The 13,564-nt window shown below is 52.3% G+C and overlaps 5 protein-coding genes across 5 annotated transcripts; 3 read left to right on the forward strand and 2 right to left on the reverse strand.

Moving 5' to 3' along the window:
- Positions 1–40: 40 nt before the first annotated feature.
- On the reverse strand, positions 41–1,693 carry BDP81DRAFT_459824 (FAD binding domain-containing protein; the record flags this gene model as incomplete). Its single annotated transcript, XM_060593584.1, has 1 exon — positions 41–1,693. The coding sequence occupies one exon, from the start codon at positions 1,691–1,693 to the stop codon at positions 41–43; it is 1,653 nt and encodes a 550-aa protein (XP_060446669.1).
- Positions 1,694–3,194: 1,501 nt separating this feature from the next.
- Positions 3,195–3,848, forward strand: BDP81DRAFT_272771 (ABC-transporter extracellular N-terminal-domain-containing protein; the record flags this gene model as incomplete). The annotated part of the gene is made up of 1 exon (XM_060582941.1): positions 3,195–3,848. A coding segment is annotated over one exon (654 nt), but the record flags the coding sequence as incomplete, so codon positions are not given.
- An 89-nt stretch (positions 3,849–3,937) lies between these two features.
- Positions 3,938–8,037, forward strand: BDP81DRAFT_345761 (ABC-2 type transporter-domain-containing protein). Its single transcript, XM_060586102.1, has 2 exons — positions 3,938–6,149; positions 6,234–8,037. Exons 1-2 carry the CDS (start codon positions 3,987–3,989, stop codon positions 7,812–7,814), a joined length of 3,744 nt encoding a protein of 1,247 aa, XP_060446671.1. The 5' UTR covers positions 3,938–3,986; the 3' UTR covers positions 7,815–8,037.
- Positions 8,038–9,070: 1,033 nt separating this feature from the next.
- On the reverse strand, positions 9,071–10,803 carry BDP81DRAFT_424040 (O-methyltransferase). The gene has a single exon (XM_060590116.1). It carries the CDS (start codon positions 10,529–10,531, stop codon positions 9,125–9,127), a length of 1,407 nt encoding a protein of 468 aa, XP_060446672.1. The 5' UTR covers positions 10,532–10,803; the 3' UTR covers positions 9,071–9,124.
- Positions 10,804–11,918: 1,115 nt separating this feature from the next.
- On the forward strand, positions 11,919–13,427 carry BDP81DRAFT_405155 (aromatic prenyltransferase; the record flags this gene model as incomplete). Its single annotated transcript, XM_060588927.1, has 2 exons — positions 11,919–13,111; positions 13,200–13,427. 2 exons carry the CDS (start codon positions 11,919–11,921, stop codon positions 13,300–13,302), a joined length of 1,296 nt encoding a protein of 431 aa, XP_060446673.1. The 3' UTR covers positions 13,303–13,427.
- Between the last annotated feature and the right edge of the window lie 137 nt (positions 13,428–13,564).

The following is a 13,564-nucleotide window of genomic DNA, read 5'->3' on the forward strand; positions in this document are numbered from 1 at the left end:
CCTCAACATCAGAATTTCCGAGAGCATACTGTCAGCTGTCTTACACTTTCCCACGATCCAAATACTCTTTAACCGCACCGTCCGCCTGCGCTGGATTGTCTACATGCACCAGCACACGATGATCCGGCCTCACGACGATCCCCTTACCCCCCTTGATTTCCGGGACAACGCTGAACCAACTCTCAGGTAAACCAAGGCCTGCCACATCTACAGCCCAGTCGCAAGACGCGAAAGCTGGATTCGCAGAGTGCAGCACGGTGAATCGATTGTAGGGCACGAGATCCAAGAGAGACAGCCCATCATTCGTACTCCCATGCGGCAGCCTCGCCCCAGGACACGCTCGCGGCAGGTAGACCGTCGGGTCATCAAGCAAACCTTTGGTAGAGGAAGGGTCGTCGTAGATGAAACCGAGCTGGAGGGCAAGCGAGTCAAAGTGCTTGCTCGCCTCCGTGACAGCTCCCCCCGCCGCCGCGGAAACAGCGGGCCGTTGGAGGAATTTGTCCATGGTGAGCTCCGACCCCGGCGCTTCTTGCGCCCTTGCTTCTTGGAACTGGATCGCGAGGCCAACGAGAGAGGTACTAACGGAGTAGAAAGCCGCCTCGCTGCCCTTGGAGTACTCGAGATTTGCGAGTGCGACGGGTCTGCGCTCGCGGGTGAAGCTGGCGAGAAGGCTTTGAGTGCCTTTTCCGTTGATGACGGAAGCTAGCTTCCATACCAGGTTATGTGCGTCCGCGATGCCCGTGTTGAGGCCAAGACCACCCTGAGGCGGCAAGCTGTGCGCGGCATCGCCGACCACAAATACACGGTGCGTCGTATCGCTGTATGATGATGCCACGCGCGGAGCTGTCTCCCAGGTGGTTCGGAGGACCTCCGAGTACTGCAGACCTGGGAGACAGGCCTCGATTGGTGGTGCCTCTGACGAGGGGCCCATGACGGGCGTGACGTGGACGAAGGAGGCGTCAAGGTCGTGTGCGATGAATTCGCTGGGGTGCTCTGGATGGAAGCAGAAGTAGAGCATGGCCTCACGACCTGGCGGAAGCGCCGCGCGGAGACTCCCTTTGCAGACGATGGACTGGTAGACGTGCCCTGGTCCCATGGATTCAAACTCGATGCCGGCCATCTTGTCTCGCACAGTCGAGTTTACACCATCGGCGCCAATGACGAAATCAGCCTGGATGCTATGTCGCTTGGTGTTTCCGTCGTTTCCTCGTCCAGTGAGACTGCTGCAAGAGACGACGCAGCCAGCTTCCTGTGACTCGTTGATGTCGACAGCATCGACCTGCCATCCCCTCCTGATTTGAACGAGACTTGTCTCAACGACAGCTTTCTCGAGCAGGCGCTCTATCTCCGGCTGCGGCCAGTTCACCAAGGGCTCAGCCGTCAAGTTGTGCATCTCATCGTCCTGGCGCTCATATGAGAAGCAGCCAATTTCGGCATCAGTCAGGCCATAGACGAGCCGCACCGATCCGGCATCTTTGGGCTTGGCTGCTTGTTGACGGATATAAGTCACATCCAAGCCAGCCTGGCGGAAGATTTCGAGCGTCGACGGGTTGATTGTGTGGGCTTTGGGGTGCTCTGATACGTTGTGGCGTCTATCAAGGATGATGCACTCGATATTTTGGCGGGCGAGGAGATAGGCTGTGAATAAGCCTACCGGTCCTGCCCCTGCGATGATAACGCGCGTCTTTTCCATTTTGTGCGTGTTTATCAGTGCCAAAAAAAAAACCCCCCAAAAAAAACCCGTACTTGTGATGTCACGAATGGTTGGCGATGATCACCTAATGCCACAGATGAGTATGGGGAGAAGGGAATCTCAGCTATGTGACCATCGCCAAGACAAGGTGATGTGGGATATCCGAATACGTCTTTAAATGACTGAGCGTCTGATCTCCCTTTGGTTACCTTGGCTGCAGCTCACAGAACCATACTTTCTTGCCTCTTTCTTCTTGAGTTCACTGGTGACTTTCGAGTGGCACACAATGATCGAAAGGATGCTGAAAGATATCGGTAACTATTACTCATATAGGTTTGGCGCATTAAAGAGTTTAGGCTGTCATCATGAACTTTGGCGGCCGGTTCTGCGTCTCGGGAGCGTCAAACAGACCGGTTGCCGTTCACTTCGTCAGTGCTCCAAGAGTTCAACCAGTTTCCGAGTCGACGGGTTGCCATGATGTCAAGACAGCCTTTCGCTCCCGTATCCGTATCCCCCCTCTTTGTTGATGTTTAAGCTCAGTGCGAGTTCAAATAAGGTTTGTTGCGCGTTGATTGCGAGCGCCAAAGCTCTATGCCGCTCACACTGTTTGCTTTCATGTGCTGGGCCATCCGTTCAACGGACGGGCCGGAAATTCTATTCGAATACTCCGTACTCGCATCCATTTCCCCCCGGCTGCTTACACATAATTTCAACCTTATATTAGACAACTGCTTTTCTTTCCGTTTTAGGTTGGTTAAACCTTCCACACCACTCGGAGCCACTCCCGACGCTGAATGATAGGGAGCGGGCTTAGACGCGAATTCCCGTCCCTCCGTGCTGTCTGCAGCTGTTGCAGTTTGCTGCCACACCTCAGCGATCCATCCCATCTCAACAGTCCTATCTGAGTAGTTACTTCGGCATGGTCCAGAACACGGCGGAGAATACTTAATGATAGATAGTTGCAGACATTTACGTGCCTGGCGCGTATGCCCTCGATAACATGTGGTAGTGGTGACTGTATGTTCACCATAATTCATCAAAGGCAATTCAACGTCTCGAAGGTCGACATTGCAACGCACTTGAGGCTTCACTTTGGTCCCAATTTTAACACTTCGGAGAGTCGAGGTTGAACCAAGTGAACTTCAACAACACCGTTTTACCAGACAGACTTTAGCAGCTGAGCGTACAAACATCTGGTTCAGTTGCAACCATGCCTGCCAAGCTCTCCACCGACAACAGGGCAGAGAACGAGCGGCCGGTAATGCAACATTCGCGTCCGTCTCGCCATCGTGCCTCTTTTCTGAGTTTCCCCGGCGCCCCACCTCCCAGTGATGACCGGCCCAGATCCGTACATATATCTGCGGACGAATATAAGGCCATCACAGATCTCGTCGATCTAGCAAAGTCTTTCCTTGAGAAGCAACAACAAAACGGCGACGTCTCGACATCTTCAACCCAAAGCGATTCTGTGCTCGACGTCTCGAAGGCGCCGAAGCAAAATGGTCCCCTCGACCCCTTTGGCGACAACTTTGATGCCCGGGAATGGGCTAAATCCTTTTATCGCCTCCGCTCCGACAGCTGCGAGGTACGCAAGGCCGGCGTCGCCTTTCGCAAGCTAAACGTCTCGGGCTACGGGTCCGATACTGCGTTCCAGACTACGGTGGGCAACGCGTGGTGGCTCAAGGCCGCGGGGGGCATGCGTGGCCTATTGCGTATCAAGCGTCAACAGGTGCGCATCCTGCATGATCTCGAGGGAGTCGTCAACGACGGTGAGATGCTTTGCGTTCTGGGTCCGCCAGGCAGTGGCTGTTCGACCTTTTTGCGTACGATGGCGGGAGATACGCAGGGCACACAGGTAGCGGAAGATTCTTATCTCAACTACCGCGGCGTGAGTGCCGATGAGATGAAGCGTTACTTCAAGGGCGACGCCATTTACACCGCCGAAGAGGACGTTCACTTCCCGGAACTTTCGGTAGCGGACACACTCTTCATCGCAGCCCGCGCAAGAGCACCCAGGACCCGGCCCGCGGGACTCTCGGCGGACGAGTATGCGACGTGGGTGCGCGACGTAACCATGGCCATGCTGGGGATCCAACACACGATGCAGACACCCGTAGGCGGTACCGACGGCGACACAGTACGCGGTGTATCTGGCGGCGAGCGCAAGCGTGTGAGCATCGCCGAGGCAGCGCTGAGCTTCGCCCCGATCCAGTGCTGGGACAACAGCACACGCGGACTCGACAGCGCCGCGACAGTCGATCTTTGCAAGACTTTGCGCGTCCAGAGCGATATCATGGGCATGGTAAGCGCGGTAGCCATCTATCAAGCTCCGGAAGAGGCCTACAAATTATTTGACAAAGTCCTGGTTCTCTACGAGGGAAGACAGATCTACTTTGGAAAGACAACAGAAGCCAAGCGTTATTTCCAGCGGCTGGGATTCGTTTGTCCCCAGATTCAGACGACGCCTGACTTCCTGACGTCCATGACTAGTCCAGCCGAGCGTGAGGGCATTGTGAAGCCTGGATATGAGCAAAAGGTTCCGCGTACCCCCGATGAATTTGCCGAGGCATGGCGGACGAGCAATCACCGCCGTCAAGTCGACGAGGAACTGGATACATACGACGCATCCTTTTCCCTGAGCAGCAGTGGCCCGCGGAGCTCGCGCACACACTTTGCCGAGTTCCTGGAGAGCAAGAAGAGCGATCAGTCGTGGATGCAGCGATGGAAGTCTCCCTACACCCTCTCGTACCCGCGTCAGGTTCTTCTATGCCTTTGGCGCTCCCTCGCGCTGCTCAAGGCCTCGCCGCAGATGACGGTGATGATGCTCGTCCTCAACCTCTTCCAGACGCTCATCGTTGCCAGCGTCTTCTTCCGGCTGCCCGACACAGCTGAGTCCATGAAGTCGCGCAGCACGTTGCTGTTCACGGCGGCGCTGGTCAATGCCTTTGGTTGCGTACTCGAGGTGCCGACCTTGTACGCCAAACGATCCATAGTCGAGAAGCATGTCAGATATGCCCTGTATCATGCTTCGGCCGAGGCCACCGCGGACTTGGTCATGAGCTTGCCGTACAAGCTCCTCAACGCCATCACGGTCAACACACTTTTCTACTGGATGTGCAATATGCGCAACGAAGCTGGATCATTCTTGTACTTCGTGCTGGTCCAGTTCGCCATGACTCTGGCCGTGAGCTTACTCTTCCGGCTCGTTGCTTCCGTTACGAAGAGCCACACAGCGGCTATGGCGCCGTCGACTATTGTGCTGCTCACGCTGGCGCTGTACACGGGGTTCGCGGTCCCGCCCATGTATTACAAGCCGTATGCTTCTTGGATCGCCACGCTCAGCCCCGTGTCGTATGGATTTGAGGCCCTCATGATTAACGAATTCGGCAACGGGCGCAAGTTTCCCTGCAAAACCTTTCTTCCGGCTGGCCCAAGCTACGACATGGATGCTGCGAGCATGAGTATGATGGCACAGACGCGCGTGTGTGCCGCGCAGGGAGGTGTGCCGGGCGAGACATTCATTAACGGGAGCGCGTACATCACTGGCGCGTTTCGATATGCGGACAGCCATCGGTGGCGAAATGTCGGTATCGTCTTTGCATTCGCAGTGGCCTACTTCGTGTTGCATCTCATTGCCACGGAGATGGTAAGCAGTTCGAAGAGCAAAGGGGAGATGCTTGTCTTCCCTAGAGGTAAAGTCCCGACGAGGCGGACTGGGGAGCCGACGCGAGATGTGGAAGACCACATCACCAAAGGGAAGACAGAAGCACCGGACCGTAGCGGCGGTCATGATGGTGATGATGAGGGCGAGTTAACCATCGACCGTCAGACGGCTATTTTCCACTGGAGCAACGTCTGTTACGAAGTCAAGATCAAGAAGAAGGAGACGAAGCGCATCTTAGACGGTGTAGACGGGTGGTGCAAGCCGGGAACGCTCACTGCCCTCATGGGCGTATCGGGCGCCGGCAAGACCACCCTTCTCGACGCCCTCGCCTCGCGCCTATCAGTTGGCGTGGTGACGGGCGAGATGCTTGTTGACGGGTCCCCCCGAGATGCCTCCTTTCAACAAAAGACAGGTTACGTCAAGCAGCAGGATCAGCACCTCCTCACGTCGACGGTGCGCGAGGCTCTGACTTTCAGTGCTATCCTCCGCCAGCCGGCCCGATTTTCTCATAAGCAGAAGATTGCATACGTTGATAAGGTGATTGAAATTCTGGGTATGGAAGAATACGCAGATGCCGTCGTCGGCGTACCCGGGGAGGGTCTCAATGTTGAGCAGCGTAAGAAGCTTACTATCGGTGTTGAGCTGGCTGCTCGTCCTGCACTTCTTTTGTTTTTGGATGAGCCTACGTCGGGCTTGGATTCTCAGACAAGCTTGTCGATTTGCACTTTGCTCGAGACACTGAGGCAAAATGGGCAAGCCATCTTGTGTACAATTCATCAGCCGTCAGCGATTGTAAGTTCTCTCGTTTTCATACATGTGCACATCCCTCTATCCACATCTGCCTCCATCTGTAACATCGCTAACATGAATCAACAGCTCTTTGAGCGGTTCGACAGACTTCTTCTCCTTGCTCGAGGAGGAAGGACCGTCTACTTTGGGCAGATTGGGCGCAACGCCAAGGTTCTGGTGGACTATTTCGTCCGCAATGGCGGACCGCGACCCAAAAAGGGGAAGAATCCAGCCGAGTACATCCTCGAACAAGTCAAAGCCAGCGGGAGCGGGAAAAACGATGTGGACTGGCCCGAAGTATGGCGACAAAGCACCGAGTATGAAGAGGTCAAGGCTCATTTGGCCAAACTCAAAGAAACAAAACACCAAGATCCAACGCAGCAGCAGCAACAACAAGATGATCCCCCCTTCGCCGCTCCCACAATCACCCAGTTTTTCGAGGTGACCAGGCGTTTGTCCAGACACTACTGGCGCACTCCGAGTTACATTTACGCAAAGATTCTCTTGACTTTCGGTTCGGCTCTCTTCATCGGTCTCTCGTTGCTCAACCTACCCAACACGCAGGTGGGCATCACGATCCAGACCATCGCCATCTTCATGTTCCTCACAACGCACCTCAACCTGATGCAACAGATAGTCCCCATATTCGTGTCCCAACGCACACTCTACGAGGGCCGTGAGCAGCCCTCACGCACATACTCATGGGCCGCCTTTATGGGCGCGCAAATGATCGTCGAGATGGCCTACAACGCGCTCATGGCCCCGCCGGCGTTTGTGGCGTGGTACTACCTCGTCGGGCTACAGCGTAATGCAGCAGAGACAAACGACACCGCCGCACGCGGCGGGCTGGCCGTGCTGTTTATGTTTGTCTTCTTTTTGCAAGCAAGCACTTTTGCGCACATGATCGGGGCCGCCTTTGACCTCGCCGACCAGGCTGCCGGCATCGGCAATCTCTTGTTTGTCATGATGTTCATCTTCAACGGCATCCTCGGAACGCCTCCTAAGTTCTGGGTTTGGGTGTACCGCGTTAACCCCTTCACCTATCTCGTCGAGGGATTGTTGGGCACAGGTCTCGCGAACGCCAAGATCCACTGCGCCGAGAACGAGTTCCTACTCGTGAACCCGCCTATTGGACAGACGTGTGGGGAGTACTTGCAGCCCTTCATCGCCATGGCGGGCGGATATCTCGATAATCCGTCCGTCCAGGACAACTGCAAGTATTGCACGACTAACAATACGAATCAGGTCTTAGCAGGGGTACACGTGGAGTTCAGCAATCGCTGGCGCGACTTGGGCATCTTGTTTGCGTACATCTTCTTCAACGCTATCGCTGCTTTTGGGATATACTACATCCGCGTGCCCAAGCCCAAGAAAGATAAAGCCAATGCATCACCATCAACATCATCACACCGAGATGACAGTAACTCAGAACCTCCGCCCAAGTTCCCCATGGAAGAGTCAGAGAAACAAGCGGACAAGTCTCTGCACGTCACGCGGGCCGGCAAGGTTCTTGGCTCAATTCGCTCGTCTATCCACGGCAGCATACAGGGACTCGAAGGCAGTGGAAAGAGATACTGGGATGATGACATGGAGAATGCCGACGATGCTCAAATAATTGGCAAGGAAGCAGAGTTGGGATGTTTGAGTAAGGGCGAAGAGGGAAACTAGGAAGTCAGTATTCGGGATTTCACTATATAACGGTTACTTATAACTCCTCAAAATTGGATTTAGTAATAGGAGGTCAATATGCTTAATTAGAGTAATAGCTTAGATTATATCGTTATCTTAAAAGGTATATCCTGAGATAGCTATTCTAATTTAGCTTAAGTACAGCTTATATAGCTTATACATACTAGCTAATAGCCTTCTATTCCATCATTATAATACATGGCTTTCGATATAAATACAACCCTACAATAGGGTACCAAATGTCTAGGAACACCTCCCAGTGCGTTATGTAAAACTTACTAACCTAGTATTATCGTAGGATATATATAGCGTTAATTACTACCCGTAATTAACGGCGTCGTTTTTACGACAACTATATTTAGTTACTACTTTAAATATAGGCCCTATTTTTTATATAAACCTAAGAACTTTTAATAAATAATTTAAATGAGTTATAAGTTAGTTAGTTACTCTTAATTTAAAATTATTCTCCATAGCTTTAAAAAGATTTCATTTAAGTATTTATTATAACTAAATATAAAGTTAAAATATTTTAAATGAATAAAATATATAATATTAATACGTAAAAAGTGTTACGACCTAACATACATAGTCAAGTTCGGGCCTGCCCCGCAGGCCACGGCGGCTATAGTACATTATATATATAGGTTCAATTGAAATACTAATTACTCTTTATAGAACGGAAGAACTATGGTACAAGTCACGTGATGATAAGATAAGGATCATTTGGGATCAATATGATCCAACACGACTTGGGGGCTAAACGATCATTCTGGATCAGAATGACCCAAGACGACCCAAGGGACAAGGGACATATTCAGGATCAGGACTTGTATATAAGGATGGACTTGAGCTGGACTCTAGGACAGACTTCCATAGCTCTTCAGCAATTAACTTCGTATCAGGATTAACATCCGCTTTCAGCTACTACCTTGACAAGACTACGATTGATCACCGAAGCCTTACCTACCCTTACGATTGACAGACATAGTTTCCTTGAAACTATTCCACGACTACGATTACTGTTACCAGTTCCGCAGCCTCAACTTCTGCAAACTACCCCTACGACTAGCTGGCCGTAACAATAAGGTCCTGGGTAGTGGACGTTTTAGCACAGGGGAGTCAAAATGTGGAAGATTACTACACGAAGCACCGAGATCATCGCAGGGAGTTGTTCGCGCCTCTGATATCGAAAACTCATATGAAAAACTGGTCGTTGGACATGTTTTCAAACGAAAAAAAAGCAAGAAGATTGATTCATCAAATCTGGTAGTTACCTACTTAAAGTACTAATCGCTACTATCCGTGCCAGTTACACGATCCTCCTTCAACCGACACTCAATCACATTCCCCAGACCACGACAGATCCACACCTTGACAATCTTCAGTCCAGCTGCCTTGACAACCCTATCCAAGTCTTGAAAACTCCTCTGGCGACCGTTGGGACTAGCGGTTAGGACAAACCCTGCAATGAGCCCCATGGCCTGGAATTCTCCGTAATTCTTCAACAACGGGGCAGGCGCATCGGGAAGCAGAGCGTCGCCGCACGTCGGGTGCATCATGTACTCGCCAATAAGCAGACGCGACTTTCCAGGCGCCATGGCGTTCCTGACGTGCGTGAACATAGTGGTCAAGTCTTCATCCTGCCAGTCTACAATGACCGACCGGAACCAGTACACGTCGGCGCCCTTGACGGGATTCTCATTGAAGAAGTTGTGAGGGGTAAGCTTGACCGCGCCCGAGGTCAACGCCTGCGGATCCGTCTTCTTCCAGTGTGCCGTGGCGTGTGCGATCATGCCGGGCTGGTCCTGGACGATGCCGATGAAGTCATTCTTCTGGCTAGGGAAATTTGTACGCAAGGCCTGGATCGAGCTGCCGAGTCCACCCCCAACGTCGACGATCACGGCGCCGTTCCGGAGGGCGGCGTCCCAGGGATACCCCCGTACGTCGGTCAGCCCATGAAGATACTCTCCCAGCGAAGCGAGCCACAGGTCGAAGCAGTCACGCCACTCAGGGTGCGCGTTGAGGTATTCGAACTGGCCCATGCCCTTACCGATGCTTTTGGCAAACGCCGAGTCTCGCGGCGCGTAGCTAGCGCAGAGGACGGGATCCTTGAGCAGGCCAGGCAGCACATCAGCTGTTGGAAAGAGGAAGGAGGCGTAGCGGACAGAGTTGGTGAGGCGTTCATCTGTAGCGAGGGCCGTGGACGCCTCGTCGTTTGCAAAGACGTTAAGGGCCGTCTCGGCAAAGATGTGGTGGGAGCAGAGGGTCCGCATTACAAAGCCCAGCTTGCTCGCATCGACGATGCCCGTCTTAGAAGCGAGAGCGTCGAGCGTCATGGGGCCATTGGTTGCCAGAAGCTGGGGTATCCCCCATTCGACAGCCATATGTAGCGCGCGAGATACAAAGTAGCTATGAGCCAGGTGGCCGAGACGCCATTGGGGTGTCAAAACGGCCGCCTCTAGGGATGCTGTGGCGGCAATGATGCGCTTGCGGGCTTCCTCCGCCTTGGCAGTTTTCGGGATTCGAGTATCTGCATGATTTTTCGTAGTTTCATGTCCGTTGCTGACTGTAGACTTACTAGCCGAAGAGTATGCGAGCTCGGCGATGAGGTCATGAGTTGAAGTGGTTAAGACGGACAGAACCGAGCGGAGGTATGTGATTTGTTCATTCTGTTCTGCGATGCCGGTAGCCATGTCGACTGAGGATGACGATTGTCTGTTCCTTGTACTTGCTGACGTATTGGTATTGCGTATCGCTCTTTTGTTTTCTTTTTCAATTGCTTCCCTCTTTAAGCCGGGGTATTATTTGCAATTGGGTCTGTATGTTGAGGTATTATAGGTCAGGGGTGGTGAAGATAGGAAGTCCTGCGGGTTTCGGGCTCGGCACTGCTTGTGCTCTGGTATAAATGACGTTTTCTGAGAGGGATATGAGTAAGAGTCCCGGGCTTGAGTGATTACATTGCAGGGGGCCTTGGGCTTTGCATATTATAGAGGGCTGTGATGGTTGCGATGAGGGACTTTGAGTCAATTCCTTAAGCTTCGTATTCGTGCCCGGTGGTCGGTTATCATACGAGATTAGAGATGACAGCGGTCCTGCTATAAGAGCCGATTGTCCGAACGCAAAGTCTATAGGATTTACTGTTTTTACACGGTGTTCTCACGAATCAGGATTCGCTGTGCTCAATTTGTGCCCATTACGCCATGGCCCTGTCAAAATTGTCATGTCTCTAAATCTTCATGCTAAGAGAAGATGAAAATGGGATATCGCTCAATACTACTATGCTTCACGTTGTTGAAACGGCCGCGTGGGCAGATTATCTCTTCCAGTCCGCCCCGGCCAAGGCGGTGGAAAAAGCGGACTCCGACGCCGTCGGGGCCGATTAGTCAAGGCATTTCCGTAAGAGACCTGCTATACGGGGAGATCCCCACCTTGCATGAGGAAAGCGTTTTCACATGCATCAAGGTTAGGGCCCGTGGACCCGTCACGCCCGTCAACCTTACAAACTAGATACTTCCCAAACTCTAAGCGAACATCCCACCAGTTCGTCGAGATGGCCCGGCCGCCCGAACAAGAATCTTACCTTCCGCGTGTTCCGCATGAAACGTTTAGTTTAAACTTCAAGTCCAGCCCTGTCAGGAATCACGTCATATCGAGATTGCCCATCATTCAGCCTTGATTTCTCATGTCTAGAACAGCCCTTCACTCTTGACCTCAGGAACCCAAATGTGTCTAATCAATAATAGGTTTGGCTATACCGCGCAAACTGTACGCTTTCGCATTCGCTTTCCGAAAACGACCTAGCCTCTATGGAGCTTTGGTTTATCTCAACTACAACGACCGATTGAGATTCCTAAACAGGCAACCCATTGTCAACTTAAGCATTCGACACATACAGGCTCAAAAAGAAGTGACTCAAGTAAACTCCAATGTAGGAGCTTTGGTGACTCGAGGCCCCCGAAGAGCAGAAGTGGCCATCAAAGCGGGAAAAGGCAACTTTAGTGCGGATAAACGCCAGACTCAGAGTTAGGATACCAAATTTGGACTTCAACTAGCTTCAACATGGAAATTCACCACCCAACGATGGCCCATCAAGCCAATGGAATCACCAAGAGGAACATTTACAACGAAGTTGAGGCTTCTTCTGCCCCTTTTACTTCCACTTCCAAAGGAGGTCCTCTCGTCTCCTCATGGCTCCCCACTCTCCGTAACACCCTTTCCTCACTCTTACACTGGACGGGCTCCTACTCAACCCACGTCCAGGACGCCCATCTCGCCTTTGTGCGTGCAGCCGTGGTCCCTCGTCTCAAGCAGCCACCTACCGCGGCTGACAGGCAGCACTACATACTGACACACAACCAATCACCTTACGAAGCAAGCGTTGCCTTTTCATCTCAAAAAGGGGCCAAGGTGCGATTTACGGTGCAGCCCTTGGTGAATCCCAGCCCCGAGCCCGCGGGCAATGACCCCTTAGGGCAGAAGGGACTACGTGAGAAGCTGGAAGGTCTGGCGTCTGCCTGCCATGCGGATCGTATCTGGCTAGATGCCTTTATAGACTCTGTCCTCCTTACTGCCGAAGAGGAGGCAGGCTTGCTCGAAGTGAAAGCTGATGGTGCGCTGCCGCGACAAATTTGCTATGCTGGATTCGATCTCGAGTCCGATGAGAATGCGACCATCAGCATGAAGGCGTACCTTTTCCCTCAACTCAAAGCTCTCGCAACGGGCCGGTCGCTGGTGGACATCACCGAGTCCGTTGCAACACGCCTTGCTGAAGGCGACGAGGCAATGTTGGCCGCATGGGGACTCCTCAAAACCTTTCTCGTCTCCCAGGGCGAGGACAACATCAACATCTACTTTCTCGCCATCGACTGCCTGGCACGCAACAAGAAGCCTCGCTTCAAGGTCTACGTCCACACTCACGCCAACTCGCTCGCGTCAGCTCGTAATGTCTTCACCCTAGGCGACCGGCTTCCTGCTTCCTCGGCCGCCTTCCTCCCACAGGTCTGGCCCTTACTCATGGACATGGAAGACGTTTCCTCGGCCGACATAGACGGCCTGGAAAAGCCGCTCAACGATCCTCACAGCAAGTATTGCGGGCTCTGCTTCGCCTTTGAGATAGTCCCGGGAAAGAGGGTCCCGCACATCAAGATGTACGTGCCCATATGGCAATACGCCCGTGACGAGGCCGGAGTTGTCGAGCGCTATGAGCGTATACTCAAGACGCAGGGAATGATGTCTGGAGAGTACGACTTTGGAGCTGCTGTTCGAGACGCCTTGTAAGTGTTACCCCTTGTCTCTTCATCGAGGCGCCTAATGAGCGTATGAGTGTGCATGCTGACTCGTGATTCCTTTCAACCTAAAAAGCGGCAAAAAGAGAGATACTGGTCTGCATACCATGGCATCTGTTTCCTCTTCTAGTAAGGGCGTGGGGTTCAGCGCCTATTTTGGACCAAGGTTTTGGGAATGAGCTTCATTGGTCAACTACGTATGAATCTAGTTAAAATTATTTTCGTACGATGATGGAATAGTTTCTTTTTGGAAACTACTTGATTTAGCCTTTGAAATTCTTAAAATGATGCAACATAGTTCAACACATGCGTCGGGCAAAGCTTTAGTACATGTGACTCATTCACACCGTATTGTATTATTGAATCAGGAGAGTGTAGCAAGACTTCATTTATTATTATAGACCAGCTCAAGTAAAGTTACTAGATAATTTCGAATAATCA

Source organism: Colletotrichum phormii (assembly GCF_030913505.1).
Source record: "Colletotrichum phormii strain CBS 102054 chromosome Unknown BDP81scaffold_7, whole genome shotgun sequence".
Lineage (NCBI taxonomy): Eukaryota > Fungi > Ascomycota > Sordariomycetes > Glomerellales > Glomerellaceae > Colletotrichum > Colletotrichum phormii.

Bases quoted from the DNA above. Each gene is read 5' to 3' on its own strand.
- BDP81DRAFT_345761 (XM_060586102.1), top strand. From the start codon at position 3,987: ATGGGCATGGTAAGCGCGGTAGCCATCTATCAAGCTCCGGAAGAGGCC. The intron at 6,150-6,233 runs GTAAGTTCTCTC...ATGAATCAACAG, and splicing joins TTCATCAGCCGTCAGCGATT to CTCTTTGAGCGGTTCGACAG.
- BDP81DRAFT_424040 (XM_060590116.1), bottom strand. From the start codon at position 10,531: ATGGCTACCGGCATCGCAGAACAGAATGAACAAATCACATACCTCCGC.